The 24,007-nt window shown below is 38.6% G+C and overlaps 1 protein-coding gene across 2 annotated transcripts in view; it reads right to left on the reverse strand.

The window, feature by feature from the left end:
- USP24 (ubiquitin specific peptidase 24) overlaps positions 1 to 24,007 on the reverse strand; it is a 115,259-nt gene that overhangs the window by 30,703 nt on the left and 60,549 nt on the right. For both annotated transcript variants that reach the window (XM_081144427.1, XM_081144426.1), the window contains exons 26-45: positions 23,873 to 23,983; positions 23,072 to 23,170; positions 22,808 to 22,981; positions 21,094 to 21,179; positions 20,844 to 20,937; positions 19,602 to 19,757; positions 16,715 to 16,812; positions 13,826 to 13,921; positions 13,482 to 13,710; positions 12,612 to 12,771; positions 11,688 to 11,843; positions 9,606 to 9,676; positions 8,809 to 8,969; positions 8,215 to 8,276; positions 6,956 to 7,147; positions 5,880 to 5,997; positions 3,675 to 3,819; positions 1,546 to 1,665; positions 787 to 912; positions 62 to 160 (exon numbers count right to left, since the gene is read on the reverse strand). In XM_081144427.1, coding sequence (XP_081000553.1) covers positions 62 to 160; positions 787 to 912; positions 1,546 to 1,665; positions 3,675 to 3,819; positions 5,880 to 5,997; positions 6,956 to 7,147; positions 8,215 to 8,276; positions 8,809 to 8,969; positions 9,606 to 9,676; positions 11,688 to 11,843; positions 12,612 to 12,771; positions 13,482 to 13,710; positions 13,826 to 13,921; positions 16,715 to 16,812; positions 19,602 to 19,757; positions 20,844 to 20,937; positions 21,094 to 21,179; positions 22,808 to 22,981; positions 23,072 to 23,170; positions 23,873 to 23,983 — 2,553 coding nt within the window. The remainder of the gene's footprint in view (positions 1 to 61; positions 161 to 786; positions 913 to 1,545; positions 1,666 to 3,674; positions 3,820 to 5,879; positions 5,998 to 6,955; positions 7,148 to 8,214; positions 8,277 to 8,808; positions 8,970 to 9,605; positions 9,677 to 11,687; positions 11,844 to 12,611; positions 12,772 to 13,481; positions 13,711 to 13,825; positions 13,922 to 16,714; positions 16,813 to 19,601; positions 19,758 to 20,843; positions 20,938 to 21,093; positions 21,180 to 22,807; positions 22,982 to 23,071; positions 23,171 to 23,872; positions 23,984 to 24,007) is intronic.

Raw genomic sequence — 24,007 nt, forward strand, 5'->3', positions numbered from 1 at the left:
TACCCGACTGTTCTTATACTAGAGTTTGAGAGGGTTAGCGGGAAAATACAACTTTTTCTACCTTAAGATATTCATCCATCTGATCAATGAGGCTAGTGAAGAACTCATATGCATCCTGTTGTTCTCTCACATAAAGCTCTTTGTTCCACATCTTGAAAATCTACGTAATAAGAATTAAATATGTCATTCAAGGAGAAGTAGCAATTTCTGAATATGATAGAAAAAGAAGGTAAAAGAGTACTTAATGTTTCTAAAAATTAAATTCCCTATTAGGATGCAGAAGTGAGATGAGATTATGTTCAGCCACCTATGGTCTTCTCTGGTCCCTTTGTAATCCTAATAAGTCTGTGACACCACAGGGTGAGAGCTAAGGCCATGGAACAGAGCATTTCTTTCTTAGAAACTAACCAACCTATGGGGGAAAGTACAAGTGACTCCTCCAAAGTAAAGCAATGTTTAAAAAAGAATGTTCTTTATTTAGAGGCATTAGTAAAACTGGCACAGGTTCTGAAGAATGAGTTCAACAAATACTTCAAACAGCTAAAATAAGCATCAAAAGAAATATCCAAAATAACCAAGATTAGCAAATCCCTAGAAATTACATGAGTACTCTAAACATTCTAATCATTTGAAATAAGGACCAATCTAAAGAAGGCTGGTATAGGTTCTGGCAATGGGATTAGTCTAGAGTTAATAAAGACAAGAGACAGCTATCACTAGAGAAAGAATGTAGCCAAACTCCAAATATCTCACATCTTCACACCTAAAGAGTTACTGGTGAAATACCTTCCAAAAGTTCTCAGGCACGTAATACTGCAGCTTGCTTTCCATCAAATGCCCGAAGAGAGACTGTACTTGGTAGAACACACTATCATCGGGATTGTCTGTGTCATCATCCACTGAGAGTAACGCCTGGAAAGAAAGAGCAAGTGTTAAGTTAGAAATATTTAACTTCTTTATAAAAAGCCTCAACTTACATGCATACAAGGATGCACACTGTTCTTTTAGAATGTACGTATGTTTGAATGTGGCTGTAACTCTACGTATGTTTAGCTTCAATACTTTCTAGCTGGTCTGATCATGAACAAATCATGACTTTGAGCTTCTGCTGGATTATGAAAAACTGACTAGTAACACTAGGATCTCTACAAGAGGTAACTGTGACACAATAACACAGAATACTCTCAAAACTACTGCTATATCACCGTCTATTCAGACACTATCATAAAGTGCTGGTGATAGAGCCTAAGTATTTCTAAAATACTGAAAATACTAGCAATTTTATGGCATAGAATTTGAGAATAACTTAGTTCAAATATAACAGGAGGTCAACTCCATCTGTCAAACAGCAACATAATACCTCAGGTGTATAAAAAAGTGCGACTGGAAGCAACATACTGTCTAGATATATTTCAGAAGCCGCTGAAGAATCCCTGAGAATATCTAATTTTAGTAACCCCAAAATGCACTATATGAATGAGTAGCAATTCTCAGGTAATGTACATATTACTCATCACACCAAAGAGGAAAAAGGAAGGAAATCACCTCGGGGAGACCAGGCTGCATGTAGAGCTGCTGGAAGACTGCGTTCATGTAACACGTGGCGCCACCATTCCGCAGCCCCACAAACCCTGCACTGGACCTGCTGTCCACTGGGGGCAGGTACTAGAACACAGAGAAGGACAAGCGGGAGAGAGAATTAGTATCTCTGCCAGCAGCACACGTCCTCACAGCTGGGTGAGATGTGTAAGGGGAGGAGAGATACACTCAGGTTTATCCACCCAGCGTACTGAGTCATGCCAGCAAAGCCTGCGTTCATGAAGTGCCTCTGCAAATGCCGACACAATGAAAAATACCGCTATCTCGATGTTTCCTTGGAGCGTACAGTTCACAGCATATGTGTGCAGTGAAGCATTCAGTCACCTGATTATCATTCAACACATATTTATTAAGAGCCTACTATGTGCTGTAAACTCTGTCAGGATACAAGAGAGAGCACAAATGTGCTGACCTAGTCCTGACCTCAAAGGAGCTCGAAATCTAGTAGGGCAGATAGGCATTAATCAAGTAAATAGACTAATGTATATTTACAAATTGAGGTGGTACTCTGGGGGAAAATAAAAAGGAATAGGGTTCTATGAAGTGTTTACTCTGAAGAATCCTGACCAGTGTATATGGTCAAGGAAGACACATATTCTCTCTCTTTGTTTGAAAAGGTAACACTCTTCTACTAAATTTCTTTTAATAAGCACACAATTAAATAAATAGGTAAATGCCTTAGCACTTCACGTAAAGATGTTTGTAATAATGTGGATTCCAGTGCAGTGCTTTTCTAGGTAGAAATAATCAAAAAAAGGCATTTCAACATAGCACTTCTCCAAGTAGAGGATCCTGTAACCGACACTCTCTAAAACGCAACTACAGCAGAGTCTTGATTCTAATGCCATGACCAGAATCACGTTATCTGCATATATCAAGTATCTGTATCCACATGATAACTAACCAACTGACAAGACCCTGTCGATCTTTTGGACCAAAAGGAATGTATTACATATGTTTCATTGATATTCGACAAACACTTAGAGCAGGGTGATTTCTAAGATCTAATTACCACTGTAATTTATCTGTAGTCCAAAGCATAGATTGGGGAAAAAAAAAAAAGAATGTTACAAAATAAGGAAAACTGGTTTATAACAGTGCTAAAAATATAAGTATTTGTATAAGACAAATATTGTCTTCATTATGCTGATATAATTCCTGACTTAAGAAAAAATTAAAAATTTCTTTTCAATCTGATTAAATACATGTAAAACTAAAGCACAGCATAAAATAAGCATTATAAACTAAACATTTAATATCAGAACAGTTCCCAATTTGTGCATTCATGTTTTACTTTGCAAGCGCTAGTTCCTCTATTTAGAACACCTGTTCCCACTTTCTTTCCTGCCTAAACTGTATGTTTCATAACACTCAGCTCAAATGACCGAGATGTAAGTGGAGAACGTAAAGAAAGGCAGCTTCAGCGGCGTCCTCCCACTCCTGGCCTGGTGCTCTAGCGCACCTGCAATTTGCTTCCCTCTGGCAGATCCCAACACAGACTAAGTGGCTCCACGGCTCCACAGCTTTGCCCACACTGCTGGAACTGACCTGGCCACCTTGCTTCAATTGGCTCACAGTCTTTAAGGCTCTACTTAAAATTTCATTTTTTCTAAGAAGCCTTCTAAGATACCACCTGGTGGTGAAGTGTCTGTTAGTAGAGCATTTGGGATATAACTCTATCTCAATTATCTGCTTATCTCTTCATTACACACTGACCTGGAGGGCTGGGATCTATCTTCATTTTTGGGCTCCAAAAGCCAAAAACACTTCTTAGCACATAGTAAGCTCAATAAATCTTAGCTGAATTTAAGTGAACATACTGTAGTGTGACAGAGCCAATGTTTGAGTGTTTGTCTCTAGTACCTTGCCAAGCATAAACTTACTCAAAAAATAGGTTAATTAAAAGAGTATCATTTAGTAATATACTATACATTATAGTTGATTTGAGTATGTCAACATGATAAGCTAAATAATAATGAATTTGTGATTAGAAAAATGAAAATGCAGTTTTAAAAATTCTATGTTTAGGAGAGCACTCAAAAAATATTAAGTGTATCAAGGTCTAGAAAACGTACATCAAACTCCTTGGTAAGAGCAGGGTCAGGTTGATGATGCATAGAAAGTAGTTCTTTTGTAATAATTTGAAGATTTGAAGGTGAGCTATCAGCCAACATTACAAGGACTTCATAGGCTGCCAATCGGCTATTTACTGTACTACACCTAAAAACAAAAGACACAAGGCAATTAGTCTAAGTCAACTTTTGAAATGAAAGTTTCAGAGCTGCAGTTCCCCAAGCAGTTAGGTTAAGTCAGGTCTGATGGAAGATCTCTAGTCAATCGAGTGGGCATTGCTGACTTAACAAAGGAGGCCATGAGCACTGCAGGGATGAATGTGATTGAGCTAAGTATCTTCTTGGCCTGATGATAATGTAGCAAAATCTGTCACTTATGATTCCAGAGTGTTCTTATCTACGGGACAGATCAAGAATGGAGGGTAAATAGTCTGAAAATTTTACCTAAACCACAATGTAGGTAGCAAGGAAGGTTTTTGTAGATATCACCCTGAAATTCAAATATCTAAAGGACAGAAAAAGAAAGCTATACAAATCAGAACAGATGCCTATAAACATTTTATATGTGCGTGCAGATAAAAAAATTCTTCACGGACACTAATCAACTTTCCATTTTGCTGATAAAAAAAATTGAGACAAAAATACATAATTTGCTCAATCAATTTGTTTAAACTGCACCTTTAATGGACATCGTTTTGAGGATAAATAGTAATTTCTCACTGTCACCTATGCCAACCTTGCGATACTGAGATCGCAGGTTAGGAAGGATACACAGAAAAGAGGACATCCAACCTCTGAAAGAAACACTTATGGAGTGGAGTGGAGATGTATTTAAGAGGAAGTTGTGAAGCTTTCAGATCAGCACTGTGCCAGGCACTGAGGACAATAGCCGTGGACTTCTGGGTTGCAGAGGACAGGTACGGAATGAACAGGAGGTACCATATACACAGGCAAAACATTAAAAAGTTCTTTTGTTGTTAGTGTGATATAAGAATAGAATTACTGTGAAAAGAGTTTCTGTGTATTTTAAATTTCTTTCTCGCTTTAGGATTTAGGTGAGAACAGGCTGGGCATCATTGTGATAAATGGACACCATTCAGTGCACTGGGGAGAGATGAAACAAAATGTTTCCTTTTCTATTCCAGGCACTGTGTATGATTTAAAAAACCAACTCCTTGTGGATGGAGGCTATACTTTTAATAAATATAAAGGGAAAAATTCATGAATAAAAATTTCAGTAAAAGTGAAGATTTTCTCTGTTCACTAAAAATTGATATACTCATGCATTTCTACTGCTTTAATAAAAGACTCCCATGGAGCTAGCAGCAAATCTTCTAGAACAAGGTTGGGGCAGGGTTAAGGATTGGAGTCACAGCCTGAGAGACACCCCAAGAGTTCTAATGAAGACTTATTACCTAAAACAGATTTTGCTAATAAGGAATCTCTAAACAGAGAAACATTCCTACGTAAGATTCCTCTTAGGATTCCATAAAATGTTACTTATTATGCCTTGCCTATTTCATGAACCACTTAAGTTATGTGGAAATTTTTTTCACTGGTTAAATGCCAAATCCTCAGTTTCCTCAGGATTATTCAATTAACTCTGGTTTTCATGAGAATAGAACAAAGTAAGTTAGAATTAGAGCAAATAACCTCCTCCTATCTCCAAGAATATAAACATCACCCAAGTAGGGTTAGCATTACAAAAGGATCTTCCAAACTTCTACCCACAGAAACGAATACAAAATTTGATTCTAAAACTACCACTGTAATCAATCACTAACAGTTTTAATTATCAGGACACAGTCACTACTCAGCAAATCTCAAGGCTCATGCACTAAAGCACCTATACTTTTCTTCTAGAAGAAACCCTCAAGACTCAGAGCCTACTGACTTTTACTTTGGACTAAATTCTTACAAACTCAGTTTCTCTTGGAATTTCTTACTGACCAAGTTAACCACATTATTACTTATTCTTCCATTTTGATGATGATAATGGTACCAGATACTAGTTCAGCACTTACTATGTGCCAGGCAGGCTTTACCCTAAGCCTCTTCACATGCATTTCTTTATATAGTGGATAACACCTTATAAGCTATGCACACTCACAAGATAGAAGACAAACTCCAAGTTAAGAAAACCTTTTTGGACTAATGTTTCGAATTAGAATTTTTACCAAAACTGAACACAACGTGCATTTTCCATACTTTGGATGAAAGTCCTGTTGACTGATGGCGGCACTGCCAGCTGGAGAATGACTATTTAAAATAATTCTAGAAGCTCGGAAAAGGAAGTCATCTAACAATGGTTTAATGAGTGATGAACCTGGAATAGAGCATAATATTCATGTTGAGGATGAACACATTTTAATTCAAAGATCCTGTCTTGAACTTTCATATCAGAGCAGCAAAGGCACCCAAAGCCACCCAACAGTAGGGCATTCAATTTAACTTAATGCTTAATTTTTCTCAAAGCTCTTGGAGTAGAGAGGTAGGGATGGCTGGTAGGGTCAGGGGACAGGATACAAAGATAGACAAGTGAGGGTACTACCTTTATGAGCTTACAACAGAGTGAAAGGAGTCAAAATTTCACTTTAGAAACACAAATGTCAAGAACACCACGAGGTAGATGGTTTGAGTCAGTCTTACTTTGGGCATAGGGGAGTCCACATAAAGCGTTTTGAAAGCTTTAAAATCTTGCCTTCATTAGGTAAAAATAATCTGCCCTTCTCACCCTGGTTTAGAATCACTCTTTTCTATGTATCCCCAATAGCCAAAAATATTTTTATAGAGCTTGGTTTGTGTGATAAAAGTGATAATGTTTTGCTTTGCTTTCTGAAAATAATTATAATACTGAATATGTTTTTACAAATTACATGTGTACCCAGGAGACTTATCCATCACCTAGGAGTGGTGGTTGGGGATTGCCTCCCTAGAAAAAAATTACCCTTAAAAGAAATGATATACAATAGGTAATTTTTTAAACAAAGTACATAAGAGCAAAAAGAGAAAAACCTACTTTGAGTTATAATTTTTACTTGGTATTAAGAAGTTACGTGATCCAACTCTTTTGAACACTGTAAAATTCTCTACATCGTTTAGTGACACAGGTAAAATATACCTTAAATTTGTTAGGCACTAAGCCAGACAATCTCCTATTGCCTGAAGGGTCAATTTTCTATGTAACACTTAGCACCTATCTGATTTTCCCAATTACACACAATACTATGGCAATATCCGAAAATGTGCTATTCTGTCACACGACAAGATGAAGCAATAATTACCAAGCATTTCCTTTTCTGCCCCACAGAGTGAAAGAAGGGTCTTAATGAGCCTTAAGTGTCCTGCCAGTAAGATGTTGTCTGCTTCACTGGTCTCACATTCAGCTGTGCGATTAGGTTCAAAGTTATCCAGCCAAGTAATCTCATCTTCGAGCATGGTAGCTGGGCTGATTCTTAACTGCTCCATTTCTGAAGCTAAGAAAAAAAAAATCCATTTTTAAGAGAAAAGGATTTCCCTTCATGGAGTCAAAATCCTGAATTAAAGTAAACAGAGTCAAGTCTCAATCTTTCATTTTATCGATTTCAAAAAGACAACCACACACCCATCATTAATAAATAGCAGGCTATAGCTGCTGCCCACAGGACCATGAAGGCTCATGCAAATTCACTCCTTCCTTCATTCACTCTCTCAGTCATAAACCAAACATATGTTGAGTGCTTCCTCTGTGCAGGTCACTATGCTACATGCTGGGGATACAAGATGAAGGAAGGGGTGAAAGAGTATGAGGAGAGCCAAGGCTCCTGCAGTGTTACCAAAGCCAGCAGGGGACAGAGTTCTGCAAAGGAGAGAGGTCAACAATGAAGTAGCAGAGACCAGGGTTCCAAACAATGTATCAAACTCCAGAGACCTATTCTGACCTTTTGTATTAAGTATTTCATTTCCCCTCCAAGCAAGGATTTAAAACAAGATTCCATATTGGAAGCTGGGGTTGGGAAGGAGAGGAAGAGTGATCGTGCTCTACTTTCACTGCACTATTTGCCACAAGCAGGCTGGGTTCAGGATGCGGAGATAAAAAGGGATACTTTAGGGTCAACCAGAGCTGGACTGGCACCGGATATGAATCCTGTCTCTACTTCTGTCACTCACTTCTTTTACTATCAACATATCTCAACAGACATTCCCTCTTTCTTTTAATAATCAACCTTTAAAAATTTGTCAGAATTGGCTACACTAGAGAGAAAGACTATTCCCAATAGCTCAGTATCAGTATAATTAAAGTATGAGTGCCTCTGACAAATTTTTAAAATAAAAAAATCTTCTCAACACATAACAGTTGGATATATAATAGAAAACTGGCACATGGGTTTACATGCTATTTCCAGGAAAATAAAATTCAATTTCAAATAAGAATTATAATCTCATTTATATATAGATACATTAACTCAGAATTAGAAATGTCCATTTGGCTTTCTTTTCTACTCCTTCCCACTCCCTCAAAATCTACTCTCCCAACACAAACAATAGTTAGACATTTACTTACTTGTTAGATCATCTAATAATTGGCACCTCAGATCAAAATACTCCATACACTGAGATAATAGTCTAAAAAACAGACAGATTCAATTATTAAAAAGAGGTTGAATTAAAAATATAGAGCATTTTCCTTGTTATAAGAAGTTCATAAAACAATCGAATAAGAGAATTTATCTAGCATAAAATAACCATGTTTACATTAATTCAACTTCAATATTTTAGCAAGAGGCACACTAATGATTTTACTAATACAGATACATGCTGGAGTTGAGAAGTATGCTGAGCTGAGAAAGTGACATACAAGAGGACATGAGCAGTGTGACCTTTACACAGCGATCTGGCCTGAATTATTTTAGGCTCTTACCAACCAGGTGAGGTGGAGGTGGGAGTTGGGGACGACAGAGGAGAAGAAAGCCTGGTCTTATTCTAGCTCTCCTGTCCTAAATGGGGAAAAGCACAGAATCGCCCTCTTTGAGGCACCAATGCTAGAAGAGGACAGGAGGAATTCATCTGTCATCTCAGTAATGCACAGTGGACCTCAGGGGAGCAGTACACAGCTCACTATTCTGTTAGTGTGAGCTTTCTCATCTTTATTACACACCTCTGATTGACTCCTCTCATGATACTAGTTGGAGACCAGAGAGGGAGCTGAGCTGTAAGAATCACACCCAGAAGAAACTGATTTGGCTTCTGTACATCTGGATGAGCTGAAGTATCCGTCTGACTAAGAGTATACAGCTGATCACAAGCAACACGGCGAATCTGAAATTATATTAGTGACAAAGAATGTCCATCAACCAATGCTTAGAGATTGCTTCAAAAGTGATTTTCTGTCAAAGTCAGCACTTTGAAGGACACATAGGAGACTGAGTGTTTTGATCATTAATGGTAAAGGTTATACTGAATAAACTAGGATTAAAAACAAGTGTGTTCTGGGGACTGATTTCCCAAATCACTCTATTATTTTACTCTAATCAACAGATTTATAATTTAATATAAATGAAGATAAGAAAGTGTTAATTTTCCAGGTCATGTAAGAAAATCAGAATTATAAAATCTAATGAAAGTTTATGGCTTGAAGTTGGTCTTTCTTGATTTTGACCAACATGCTGATTCTTAATGCCAGAGGCCTTTGCCAGCTATGGGCATTGAAAACTGGCTATATTTTGTTTGTAATAAAAATTAATGGTAGCACTAGTCTCTTAACTTTTTGTGGGCTATGGAACAGAAAGGAGGGGAAGTAGTCCAAATGGTCACTTTGCTTCAGAGTGTTCTGCAGCTCTCTGCAGGGCTCCCTGAGAGGACTAAATGTCATTCCTTCTGTACTCCTATGATGTAACAGGCATCCAGAGAGCCAAAGACAGAAGAGGATCCAAGGGGTTTTTCATGAGCCCTTACCTCAGCACTTGGTGATCCGAGCAGAATATCGATGATAAAATCAGCAACACAGGGCAAGGTATAGAAAGATGCTAATGATAAGAATAAGCAGAATTGGGGGCGGGGGAGAAATTAAGTTAGGAAATGCATTTTCAAAAATTTTGAATAATTTCCTAAGCTTAACTATAGCAGAAATTCATCTCTTCCACATGGAATCAAATTCAGAGCCTTCACCTGCTCCATGCCTGTGAGCAGGACCATGTCTTGGCCACCTTTGTATCCCCATGTTTTAGCACAATGCCTCGCATACCACTTACAGAAAAACTACGTCTTGTGTTGATAAACTATCAATACTTATGAACTATAAAATATACTCTATCATAAACTTACAAATGATAAAAAAAGCTTGAAGGAAAGTTATAATCATTTTCATTTTTATTTGAAAATACCTCTAAAATTAAACAGTTATAGGAAAATTGAACAAAGTACTATGGCCTATGTTCAAAAGCATGTCATGACTCACACCTCTCATATATACCTTCAAAAGCGTTCTTGCTCGAAGTAAAGAATTTCGGATACTATTGCAATGTGCCGTTTCTAACCTTTTCTGTACATTTATCTTATATAATGAATTTGGATGTTACAATAAATATATAATGCTCACCAATGCTATATAACAGGCAGCCTGAATCAGTAACCACAGTGAAGAACAGAGCTACTATGTGTTGGCACAATTTTAAAAAGTGGAGCTGTTAAGACTTCATTCTTGAATACTTATTTATTGAGGGCCTACTATGCATGGTGCAGTGTTTGGGTGCTGGAGATTCAGCAGGGAACAAAATGGACAGAAGTCTCTGTCCTTATGGAGCTTACAGCCTAGCTGAGGAGGGAGATGATGACAATGAACATGAAAAGTACATAAATTCTATTATGTTATAAAGTGGTAACTGATATAGAGGGGTTTAGGTAGTGCTGCTGTTAGGGGAGTGTTGTGATTTTTTTCAAAAGGTGGTCAGAGAATGTCTCATTAAAAAAGTGACATTAAGCAAGAACTTATAGGAAATGAGGAAGAGAGCAATGTAGATGGGTGGGGAAAGAACATCCCACGAAGAGAGAGCAGCCAGAGCACGGGCCGAGGCAGGTTACACCAGGGTGGCTGAGCAGTCACAGTCAGTGAGGGGGAGAGTAGAAAGTGAGGCACACAGGCCTCAGGGGGTAGGCTGTGTCGGGCCTTAAAGGCCTTCGTAAAGATTTGGTATTTACTCAGTGTGAACTAAGAAGCCACTGCAAGATTTTAAACAGAGGAGTGACAGGATCTAACTTACATATAAGAAGTTCCACTCTGGTTACTGTGTGGAGAATAAACTGCCAGGGCAGAAGCAGGGAGATTAGTCTGGGCACTATGGCTATGGTCCAAGGACAGATGATCACAGTTCAAAGGGTAACAGCAGTGAAGAGGGAGAATCTAGATACAGTTTATAGAAGGCTGTGCTGACAGCTTAGAAGTGGGGTGTGAAAAAAAGAAATTGAGGATGACTTCAAGGTTATGGTCAGAGCAAAAGCTCAGTTCTGAGTATGTTAAGTTTGGAAAGTCTATTTGATATCCAAGTGGAGATGTCAGGAGTGTGGTCCAGACTGTAGATCCAAATTTAGGTATAAGCACATAGAAGGAATAGAAAGCTGTGAAAATGGATGAGATCACTGAGAGAATGAGCGTGGACAGAGAAGAGACAGTGATGAGGGACAGAGCCCTGGGATGCTCTAACATGAAAAGTACGATTCACAACAGCTATACTTTGCTAGAGCCAACAATAAAGTTAAAAGGGCAAATTTTAAGTTTCATGATTTTTAAGTGGAGTCAGTATCAGTTTAGGAATTGGTATATAAACCTAATTCTACAGTTTATGAACTATAATTTGGGTTGTTTTCATCTCTCAACTAGACAGTAAGCTTCAAACATACTACCTTTATAACACCTACTATGCCAACTTTCCCCCCTTTTCATTCCTATTAACATGCCCTTATCTATACAGGAATGAAAATCCCAACAGAAGCCTGGCCTTTCCCTAACGGAGAGGAATCACAGGCAAGCACCCTGCATACCCAGTTGCTGGCTCCGAAGCTGCAGGCAGGTGACCAGGAGAGACAGAGCCTCTCCGGCGATCAGGGAGTCTTTGGTGGACACAGACTGCTGTCGCACGCAGATGCCGGCGTGCAGGGCTGCTGGGTCGCCTTCGCTGCCAGAGCTGCAATTGCTTCCTGGAGACGGGCAAGCGGAAGGTCACTGTGGATCCTACAGGACCAGTGGGATCTTCTAATATCCTTTTAATGTGTTCCCCAGAATCCCCAAGTGAAATTAAATAGCTCAAGAAGACACTTTGGTCTAAGAAATGAGAGAGACTTAATCCCTTTATGTGACCCTGACTGCCTTGTACATAGAACACATTTTGAGGCACTCAAAATGTGTTTATGAGGCAAAACTATTTTCAGGTGACAAAAGTAAGAAGAGTGCAATTTTGGAGGCATAAGGGAGTCCTCCTGGGATGTTACAAATGCTCCTTATCTTGATGTAAATGGGTTGTAACATGTAAAAATCCTGTTAACATTTCTGCCCTTTATTATATGCATGTCACACATTAAATATTTTTTATTATTGAGGTATACACACACACATAGATTGAGCAGGGAAACCAAATGAAGCTAAAAAGTGAAGCTATTTAAAAGGTCTAATAGAAAATAAATGGCCAAACCAAAAAAATGACTTTTCTAGGTGGGAATTCTAGATGAATTTTTATTACAGCTACATTACTGGCTTCATGACATTTTGCACTGAGGAAGATAAAAATTGATCTGGTTTTCCCACTGCTCTGTGTTTATAAATTTTTTTTTTTTCCTTAAATGAAGTATGACATCCATATAGTAACGTGCACAGATCTTAAGTGTATAGCTTGATGACCTATACAGAGATGATTCTTACAGATATTTCTTGCCCAATGTTCTAATTACTTTATCCTTTTAAATCAGTACCTGAACTGCTGAGCCTGTTTCGAATTCCAGCAGGAAACAGAGAATTACTTTCTTTAATTGGTTGGCTACTCCCAACGAGGTCAAGTCGTCCTGCAGCAGCAGCCCACGACAGTCTCATGAAACAAGCCACAGTAGAAGTGAAATCATTTACTTCCATTGTCTAAAGAAGTATGGGGAGAGTGTTATGAGGAAAAGTAGTACTGGAACACATTCCACTGGCTTCTATAACCTTACTGGTCTCAGTTTTGTGAGACTCTTTCCCCTCCAACATCACCTAGAGGACCACCTTTCTAATACTCCCACGCTGGTCAAAGACTGGTGATATCTCTCTGCTACCTGTAAAACAGGGACTCCAATCTCCATAATCTGGCTTTAAATTACCTGGCACCAATTTGGTTTTCACCATTTCCCCCCTGCCCCACACTGCATTCTGGCCTGCGTGAACTACCGTGTGACCTCCCGTAAGGCTATGTTTTTCTCCAATTTTGCTCACGCCCTCCCTTCTGCTTGAACAACTCTCCTCTCTCCAACTCTTCATACTTAGCTCTACACATCTAATCTTATCTATTCTTCAAGGTCTACCTCAAATGCCACCTCCTACATAAAATCGTCCATGACAGCCACAGGTGAAGGTAATTACTCCGCTTCTCTGAAGGCCCACAGAATGCTTTGCCTTTGTAGCTCTCTTATTACACTTGACCTTTCCCACCCTAAATTGCAGTATTGCCACGAGTTGCCTCTTTCTTACCATAAATCCCTGTAAGCTAATATTCATGTCAATATTCAATTATATCCAAATGGCCCCTCCTGGCAACCAGCCGTTTCTAAATAGGAGGTACTTAATAATTCTTGAATACACAAATCACTTACTTGTATTGCAACTCGTGCAGCAGGGATGATTTCCTCAACCCTGATAGAAGACCTATCAGACACTGACAACTGTCGGTAGGATGACTTTTCTGGGGTACCACATAAGGACATCTGCCGGCTGGTCTGCCGGCTGACATTTCGGAATGGGCGAGAAGAAAGTGCTTCTATGCCATCTTTGGTGATGTCTTCATCTAATAATGTGGGCATTGTTTGTCCAACAAGTAAAAATCTTAAAAGGAAATACAAAGGTAGACTTATTCAGACTCGTTTCACACTATTTAAAATGACTGGACTGGTGAGGAAAGCAGAGTTGAGTATTGCCTTAACGCAATATACTGACATACCTTGCAAGTTGTAGGCAGATAGAGTAAACTCCCTGCCTTGTTTCATAGTCGACTTCTGATGGGATGGAGTCCCTCTGCATGACATTTACAACCAAACTTCAAAAAAGAGAAAAAAGGCAGGATATTAAAGATTTCTACTTTTTTCATAAGAAATTTTCTGTAATTTAATTGCTAATAAATGTTATCACTCAAAATTTCTACAAGATCCTTACCTATAAACTGAACCATTCATCTCTCTATCACAATGATTTGTGAAACCTACAACCCTCCTGGTCCATTTAGAATTTGACTCCTTGTTAAGTCAAAGAAAGATCCCCAACACAGAGTGTTTGCATAGTTCTGCTTCTTGCTAACTGGCACGAGTTCACTGATGTGTCAGTACAACTATCAATTCAAAAACCACACCCAGAATTGGTGTATTCAATAAAGCTTGTTTTTCACAGCCACTACAACCTATATTCCTGCAGAAGCTTCCATGCCCAACTGTTCTTCCTGCTTCCGTTCTTGATGCTCCACCTACAATGTCTTGTCTCAAGAGATCAACCAGAGTGATCCTGTCAAGATTAAGTCAGATCATGGCATTCTTTCCTCTGCAAAAAATCCTCCAATGGCTTCCTATTCCCTACAGGGGAAAAAGGCAATCTTCACAGTGGCCTGTAAGATCTCACAGAACCCAGCCTCTGGTATGTCTGTAATCTCATGCCCGCTCTGCTGCCTGCCTCACCCAACCCAATGACACTGGCCGCCTGGTCTCTGCAGACACCAGATCGGTCCCGCTAAGCGGCAGTGGCTGCTCCTGTGGACAACTTTCCTCAGGTATCTTGAGGTCTTGCTCCACACCTCCTTCATGTCTCTGTAAAATGTCACCCTGCCAGTGAAGCTTTCAGACCATTCTACTGAACATCACAACCCTCTCCACCCCTTCTTTCTTGTCTTATTTTTCTCTACAGCTCTTATTGCCACCTGACATACACTGTTACTTTTACTTCTGCCTTTATTATTTGTCTCCCCCTCTAGACAGTAAACTTCACAAGGATATGGGTTTTTGTCGCTCTGTTCCCTGTGCTTAGAACAACACCTGGCACATAAATTAACTGACATACAAGCAGCCATCAGAAGCAAAATGCCTTTATTACTATAGATCTGTAGTTGGCTGAATAAGCTGAAGTAAGTTGTCACAAGAACACCTCTACAATGCTGGATAAAGAATAAAACTGTATGTGCACCGGGCCTTGCACACGCTTGGGAATTCCTTCCGCTCTCCCTCTCACCCCTTCACCTCTTCATGGTCCCACCCAACTTCTCTTCCCCTCAAGGCCTCCGGACAGGAATTTCTTTAACTACTGCCTGCTCAAACTTCAAGCTGGTTTTCACTCCTGGAGGAAACGGCATGCCTACTCCCTCCTAGGGCGACTCTCCTTCAATGCAGCCCTCAGCCCCTCAGTCCATTGTCCCTTTGCATCTTTGTGCTTCTCTCCATCAGCCCCTTTAGCCTGCCCATGAAGAGAACAGTCTCTACAAGTTAAAGTCGAAACAGAAAAAGCCAGCTTTGCCCTTAGTTATTCTTCCCGTCAAAGTCCCGCTGCCCTCGGTCGCTCACTGTAGAGCTGAGACACCCACTTACAGGTTCTCCTTCCCATTCTTACACCTGCACTCGGCCCTGCCAGCTGCTTCTGCCCTGATGGCTGAAATTACACACTGACCACCCCCCCATCCCTGACGCTGTTCTCCACGTCTCTCGGGGGCAACGCATCCAAACCACCCACTTCACAGGACTCACAGGGACTTCATAGGCAACCGAATTCATTTCTCTTGCCTTGTTCTGTTTCCTCCATCTCCTTCCACGTTTATGCCCTGGGAAGGGCTCGAGATTCCGCATTTACCCGCTCTCCCAAGCTAGCAGTCACAGGGACAGTCTATAAATGTTCTTACCGTAGTCACGTATCTAGTCATAAAGACTTGCCTATTTACCTCATAAATGTCCTTCTACCACTGTCCTAAATTTAGAGCCCGCCATCTCTTCTCTGGACCCCCGTCACATCTCTTAGTATCTCCCTGCCTTTGGTCTTTCCCACTTTAATTCTTCCTCACTGCGGCCAGAGTAATTGTGCTAGGTAATTCCTGGCCTAGAAACTTCCTGTTTTTCCATGGTCTGTAAGATAATGTGGAGATTCCTCAAAATGACCCTTCTTTACACATTTCTCTGCCTTATCCTTGGCGCTGGCCTCACCAGGCAACTGTATTCCCAAGAGGGGCCTCGTACTTTAGTGCTTCACTCATCTCCACCCCCACCCTCTGGCCCCAAGCGCCCCTACCCTCCTTGTTTACCTAGGGAATGACTACTCCTTTCACAACTCCCAGCTCAAATGTGACTTTCTGTGAAGCATTTCCTAATCTTATGACCGCAACCAAATTTAACCAATTTAACCTCTACTTCTTCCCTAACCTCCACTCCCCCAAAGCACTTTTTATAAGCCTCCATATTAATAGTTATAATAACTACTAAACATGGGCAGGGATAATACCTAATTTATCTTTGCATCCTCAGAACTAATGCCTTACTTACATGGATTACTGAGAATCAAATTCACCTTATCACAAATGGATGTGGAAAGCAACAGAAACTGATAAAGCCTCCTCTCCCCTCCTCTGCCTGAGAATCCTCCAACAGAGAGGAAAGAGGTGTGTTTCTCTAAGTTTTCCAAATAATCAAAAGTGAAAAAATGAACTGTTCCAAAGGCAGAACACCATTCCTTTGTATTATAATTCTAATTATGCTTCACATAATACCTTATAGGAATAAGCAATGCTTATGCTTGGCAAGAGAAGTTAATCAAAATAACAGAACCATTTTCTGCAACTCATTTAACATTCTATTGAAATGCTAACCTCAAACCTCCTGCTTTGAGGAAGTTCTCACAGAAGGATTTTGCACAGTTTCTTGCCATGTCATCATCAGCTGTTGGCATGAGTTTGGAGCTTAGAACCTTAGAAATAGATAAGCACAATTAATCATCCCAACATTTCCAGCAGAAATTACTCCCGTACTAAATAAAAGAATCAGACAACTCAAGTCATCTTTTTAAATGCTGCATGCTGTTTTTCCTCCCACAAGTATAAGGAGGCTGATGTTTCACAAATAATCACATTTTTCAAGTGCTATTTACTTAGCAAGAAAAATCTGTTTTGAAGAAAGGTGATGTGTTCTTCTTTTCATGAAACCAGCAAATGTGAATGTCTGTCTCTTAGGCTTAGATAAGAACAGATACATTATATGATATGCTAGATATGTTCTTGAAAAAGTATATAATTAAGTTTTATAAAAGAGCCCATTTACTAAAAATGCCAGGTGAGTTCCCCACTAATGATTCTAACTTCTATCTACTCATTGAACATCTACAATGTACTAGGTGTAAGACAAGGTGCTTAACACATATTATCTCATCTCACTATGCATGGCACATGTATTTTACTTTATAGGTAAAGACTGTGACTGGGGAGGTTTAGTGACCTCTCATCCAGGGTCACATGGTTAGAATTTAAATCCAGATGTGTCTTATTTTAATATCCATGCCCCTTTTAGAACACTGCCATACCTACCTAAAGAAAAGCATAACTGAATATTTTAGAATGACAGAGAATTACTCCCTTACTAAATTACAGAAATTACTCCCTTACTAAATAAAAGGATCAGACAACTCAAGTCATAATCTTTTTAAACGCTGCATGCTGTTTTTCCTCCCACAAGTATGTTAAAACCTTCTGGTTTTACCCCTTATGAACTGACAGATCTCAGGCATGTAAGTTTCCCTTTTGCCTCAGTTTTATGATCAGCTAAATCGGGAAAATAATTACATTTACCAGAGGACTGATTAAATAAGATAACACAAGCTTAAGGTGCTTAGCATAAACACTGGCACAAAACATAAATAACTGGCTAATTTAGTTATTATGATTTAAAATAAAAAAATACTCATTGCCTCAATTTCCTCAAGGTTTTAAAGTAGATGTAATTCAAGGTCCTTTTCTAGTCTAAAAAAAAAATCTGAACCTATGAACCTATGCAGATTTTATGAGGGCAGATTTTTAATGTGGGATTTTTATTTTTATTTTTAAAGATGTTTTCTTCCTAAGTTGCTCTTTGGGAAACGGTTTCATCAACCCTGGATTATGAGCCTTTCGTGGGAGAATGGAAAGCCTATGTGATTCTAATCTTTCCTGAGTGTCCATAGCTACATGCACACACTCCCCATGCTTAATGGACAAATAGTTCAGTGAAAATGAAATGTTTCTCCAAAGCAGTGGGTATTTGGAATGTCCACTTAGAAGTTTCCTAGTAGGGAAATATAAGTTAAAGATCAAAATGCAAGGAATTTAACCTTTAGGTAACAGTAAAACTAAGTGCTTTTAGGAGTGTTATGTTTTCTAAATGCTTTCTGTTGTCTAAAGTAAAAGAAAACCTACCACAGGAATTCCCAGTTAACAGAAATCCTAAAATTGTACTGGAGGTCTTTTACTATTAAGTCCTTTGGTTCTAAGATAATGCAATCTAGACAGCTGATGACAAGCTAGACCCATTGCTGGACCATTTTGTTTTTTAGAGTGCTCTAAAATGTGCATGTTAGGATTTATACCTTAACTTTTCTGACACAATCATTCAAAAGCAAATGGCAAATCTCGCAGCAATGGAAAGTTCAAAATTTCTAAGCTTAAATTGGCCAAAAATTTCTAAGCAATTTCCTATTTGGGGATAGTATACCTATTTTAAATGTCCATGAAATAATGATATGCTTGATTTTAAAAATATTCACTAAATATTTTCTACTTTTGAATCCAACACATCTTTTGACAAGAGTAATTATTTTAAGGCAAATATGAAATGTTACCATAGCTTGAATGAACATATAAGCAACAAGTGGACCATAAAATGAATGAATATAATTACAAACTCCAAATTAAATCGCCAGATGAAATAAAACTGGGAAAAAATGCCCAACCAGGTCCCTTTAGCAATTGTGACCTTTATTATGACTCAAAATCTACTCAAGATAACAATAACTGGATAATTGAGACTGCTTCGGTATTGCTATGGATTCTTTAATAACTGTCTGGATATGACTTCCTGGGTCAAAGCAAGATCATCTAGGGCTTTATTTTCTCCAGACCTCACCTGGCACAAGGGTCTGATCCCCAAGAGCAGGACAGTTTCCACCCGGTGACTCTCCCACATTGCTCTGTCAATGCTTTGCTTTCAAGACTCAGTATATCCAACCTCCCCCATGTCTTATTCATAAGATCTGGGAGCAAATACCTTGTCTTTTCAACTTGATCCCTTAACTATCACAATGACTTGTAGATGGCAAATAATTAGTAAATGTTTACTGGACTAAATCTATACTAGTTTAAAGCTACTTCGTGGAGAAGGGTAATAAAAATATTCTTTCGCTCAAATTTTTCCAACAGCTTTTTTTTAATCATGAAATTATAATGTTAACATGTCTCTAGACAAATTCCTAATAAAGCTGCATTAATGTCAATAATGTTCAACAGTTTTTAAAAAAATTAAAGTGCACTTAATAGCAAGAAGGCTCAGGATTAATAATTGATATTATACATACTTGTAAAACTTCTAGAGGAAAGTAATGACACATTTTAATAGATAAGGCTTCCTAATTATTTAGATGCTATTCTGCAAGTATAACAATGTATATAGCTATAAATTGGAAAGCATGATTCTGCAAGTCAAAACAAAATGAAAAGAAATTAGATTTCTTACTTCTAGGTTGTAGAGAACTCTGAAGGTGGACATTCCTGGAGCAAAAGATCGAAACAGGCTTTCTAAAATTGAACTGGCGCTTGGCTGGTGCTGCTGCTTTGAAGAGAGGGAAGGAGATTTTGAAGACTGAGAGCTTGTTTCAGACAGCAATGTTTTCTAAGTTTAAAAGAATGAAAAAAGAATGTATGTTTTAAAAGCACAAATTAAAAAGAAATATTCTTTTCTTTTTTTTAAAAAATATGGAGTGCTTCACGAATTTGTGTGTCATCCTTGCACAGGGGCCATGCTAATCTCTGTATTGTTCCAATTTTAGTATATGTGCTGCTGAAGCAAGACTTCTTTTCATTTTTAATATAACCCACACCAATGACATTTTCTAAAAATTAATCTCATAAAATCACATGGCTCTATAATTATTCACAAGACATCAAACTCCACCACACAAACTGTATGTGCTCAACAGCATTATAATCCCACTTTAAGCAATACTAAGAAGGTCATCTTAATTTGTGTCTGTGTTTTTAAAACCTGTACCTCTAAATGCTGATAATAAAATCAAAAGATTGCAAAAGTGGTATCTTTGAAAATTTTTTGAACTAGTATGAGTGAGTTATTTTATTACATTAGTTTCCTTCTCCCTCAAGTTAATGTATAAGCCAAATATGACAAGACTGAGTTTATCTAAATGTCAACCACTGAAATATAAAGTTCATAACTTAATTCTAACAACTTTGTTCTAAATTAATTTATTCTGAGAACATAAACATTATGAATTAAACATAATTTCAATATATACATAAAGGAACCATAGTCTAAAAACTAAATAAAATGAACTTTAAATATCAACAGTGAAAAAGATTAAAAGATAATCCATTTATGTAAACTCAAACATAAGCAACAATCATAATCAGAGAGGCATCATTAGAGAAGACTCAGAACCAGAGTCTGATCTTGGATGAGTTACTCCATCTCTCTGGGCTTTGGTTTCCTACTATAAACATGAAGGTAGAAGTAGATGATTTTAAAGACTCTTCTAGTTTTAAAATTTGACATCACTTTTGATTCCATCTAGCTAACATGAAGCTCTGATTTCCATTTATAGAGAAAGTATTTTTCAAAAGAAGAAAAATCATTATGGAAAAGATGATATCAAATGACCTTTGTGTGATTTCATGTTGTATTTTCACTGAATCATGATATAAAATTCCATGCCAGTTAGTTAGCTATCCAAGACAGCCATACCTTTCTTCCTAAAGAATCCAGTTGATCAAGGGCTTCCTGAATGGCTGGGTCAGTGGGTATCAAGAGCAGAAGCTTTCGTACTCGTAGAGTTATCCTGAAATTTTTCAAATTTGAATTTTTTTTCAGATAGACCACAGTTTCAGTAACAGTCTTTTGGTATGAGATGTAAAGTAAATACATTTCAAGTGAAAAGTTACTTGGTTCCCTAACCTTCATAACTTTCTTTCAAGCTTTATAAATTTATATTTACCTTGGCTCCTCTAGATTGGCAAGCTGGTAAAGCATGTCAAACACATTACATACAAGTGCCATCACAACACCAGGAAGGGATTTCTCCTGAGGGAAAAAAGGCAAAATGTAAATACAAACTTACAAAAGAATTATTTTTAATCAAACATACAACAATAAAAATATTAGTTCTGAAATCCTGGTCACTATGAAACCTGAGGGGAGCACAGTGCTCATCTGTATGAAGAGCACATGGGAACTGTCGGTAACTCCCACTTCTAGTGTGCTCATTACCTGGGCTCTCTTCTCAGACCCACCTGATGGTGGGGGCGAAGGTGCCAAACTGCAGGCAGAAAAAGGGAGGTAAAACAAAGGCAGGTGTAATTATTAGAATGGAGAGTGGGCACCACTGAAAGCTGACCAGAGGAAACAAGGCAGGAGAAAACAAGGCAATAAGTGACTTAAAAGCAAAAGTTGTATATATATATGTACACACGCTGATACACAATATGTAGAAATATATGTAATCTAAGCAGAGAAAAAGAAGTTACCCTGTTTTTTTCTAAAGGTAAGAAAAGGAAAAAAGTGGATATAAGTGCACAGAAGAGATTCAGATGTGATAAAAGCACTATTTTCTGGTTAGAAGGAATAAGAAAGTAGAAATCACTATAGAATGTATTTATATAAGGGAAGATTTTTCTTTTTGTTTTTGTTTTTAATCTCATCCGAGGATATTATTTCCATTGCTTTTCAGAGAAGTGGGGGGGAAGGAAGGAGAGAGAGAGAAAAACATTGATGTGAGAGAGACACACTGATTGGCTGCCTCCTGCATATGCCTTGACTGGGGCTGGGGATTGAGCCTGCAACCTAGGTACATGACCTTAGCTGGAATTGAACCTAGGACCTTTCAGTCCATGGGCCGACGCTCTAACCACTGAGCGAAACTGCTAGGGCTATAGAGGAAGATTTTTAATAAATTCAAGATAAATATGAAATAGCATAAACATGTTAAACTTGTTTCTGTTGCTAATTACTTGTCACAATACCATTTTGAATGGAATTTCTTTCTTAAATTCTTGCTATATATAAGTATTGTCTAGTTATTTTTTAAAAACCCACAATACTAATACTAACCCTGAGGAATTCTTTGCCATCTACAGCAAGGTTATGCTAAGTTAAAAAGACAGTCACACAAAGATCTGAAAGCCATGTGAAGAAGGGATTTCCGGGGGAAGTGATCACATTCATAAACGCTGCTGGAATGTCATGATGAGGACCGAGAGGCGGAGTGACAGACAACCTTGAGAAGAGCCTGGAACGAGGACAGCAAGAGAGTTTCAACAGCTCTTTCCCGGAGCAGAGATTTGGGAAGGAGAATAGGGCAGCAACTGGAGGTGGAACTAGGGGGAAGAGAGAGCTTTTTCCTTTAAGGTGGAAGAAATAACATAGCATGAGTGATTGCTAACGGGAAAACCAATGAGTCAATGAAGAGAGATGCATGAGAGGAGCAGCAGCAGTGGGCAGGCAGAATGATTCAGGACTCAGAAGACCCTGTGGTCCAGAGATTGATAAATGATGTACCTTCCCCCAATTGATGCCCAGTGCTTCCCAGTGATACATTTCTGAAGAGTCAGGATTTGTTGGAGAGAAAAGGGCATAATCATCCAAATTTATACGGGCTGAAGACAAAAAGGTATTAAAATTCCGTTTTAAAATAGAAATTTATCACTCAGTACCTGCTCCATGGCATATGATGAACTAAAAACCCCACTGCTGCTGCTGCTGGAGCTGGTGGAGGAATCTGCTGAGCTCCCGGATGGAGTTCCACTGCCAGAAGTCTTCACTGTAAGGATCTGTTCATCAGAAAAGCCCAGCTGGTGGAGTAGCTTTTGATCTTTATTTACTGTCAGCTGCAAAAAGTGGTTTTTTAATTACTGAGAGGGAATGGAAGGGGAAAGTATTACCATCAGGCTAACGGGCCACAGTTTATTTAAACCTACCAGACTATCATTTGTAAATATCTGTATATTATCCACAGGACAGCACAACTGCTTAGCTATCTTCCACCGGACACTCCCTATGGTCTCATTACTGTGAGCCTGTAAAATAAAATTAAACACTGTTGTAACTTGTTTACTCATTCCATTTAAACAGCTGTTAGTGAGCATCTACTGAGCACTGTTCTAAAAGCTGAAAATAGAAAAAAACCAAAGACAAGAAAGAATCCCTGCCTTTGAGAGGCTTCCCTTCTGCTGTAAGTAAAAGTTCTATTCCCTACTCCAGTTCCTCCTCATCACGCCTGGAATAAAATCTCCAGTCCTTCTTCCACAGCAGGTCTTCCATTCTCTTTTCCTTTCTCACTGTCACACCAGTCACCTTGCTTGTCAAGAACAAGTCAAGCAAACTCCCATGTCAGGGCCCTTGTACTTGCTGCCCCCTTTGTTTGGAGTGGCCTTCCCTAGAAAGGGCTCACTTGGTCACTTCATTTAGTTCTGTGTTCAAATGTCACCACCTCAGACCTCTCCTGTCCATCTCTATCTAAAATGGTATTTCATGCATAACCGTCACCTCTACCAACTTATTCTGCTTTATTCTTAGTAACACTCACCTCCATCTGATACGTATTGTGTTATATATTTACCTAGCTGCTTTATGCCCCATCAGTTTCCTTTCATTTCAGGTCTTTATTCTGTTTACCAAATAGCTTTTAGAATAGTCACTCATGCAGATATCTTAATCAGCAGTGTTGTGAAAATAACAAGACAACATGAAAATGGCCACAGAGCTTAATGTATACCTACCTCTACAGTAAAGGTATCTTTGGTAGACTCATAAGTAACATTAAGAGTTAAAAGATGTCCATGAAATGAGGCACCGTGAGGTAGAATAGTTCGTAGAACAGAGTAAAAATCCTTGAAAAAGATAGTAAGTCAAAC

This window comes from Miniopterus schreibersii (assembly GCF_964146895.1).
Source record: "Miniopterus schreibersii genome assembly, chromosome: 8".
Taxonomy (NCBI): Eukaryota; Metazoa; Chordata; class Mammalia; order Chiroptera; family Miniopteridae; genus Miniopterus; species Miniopterus schreibersii.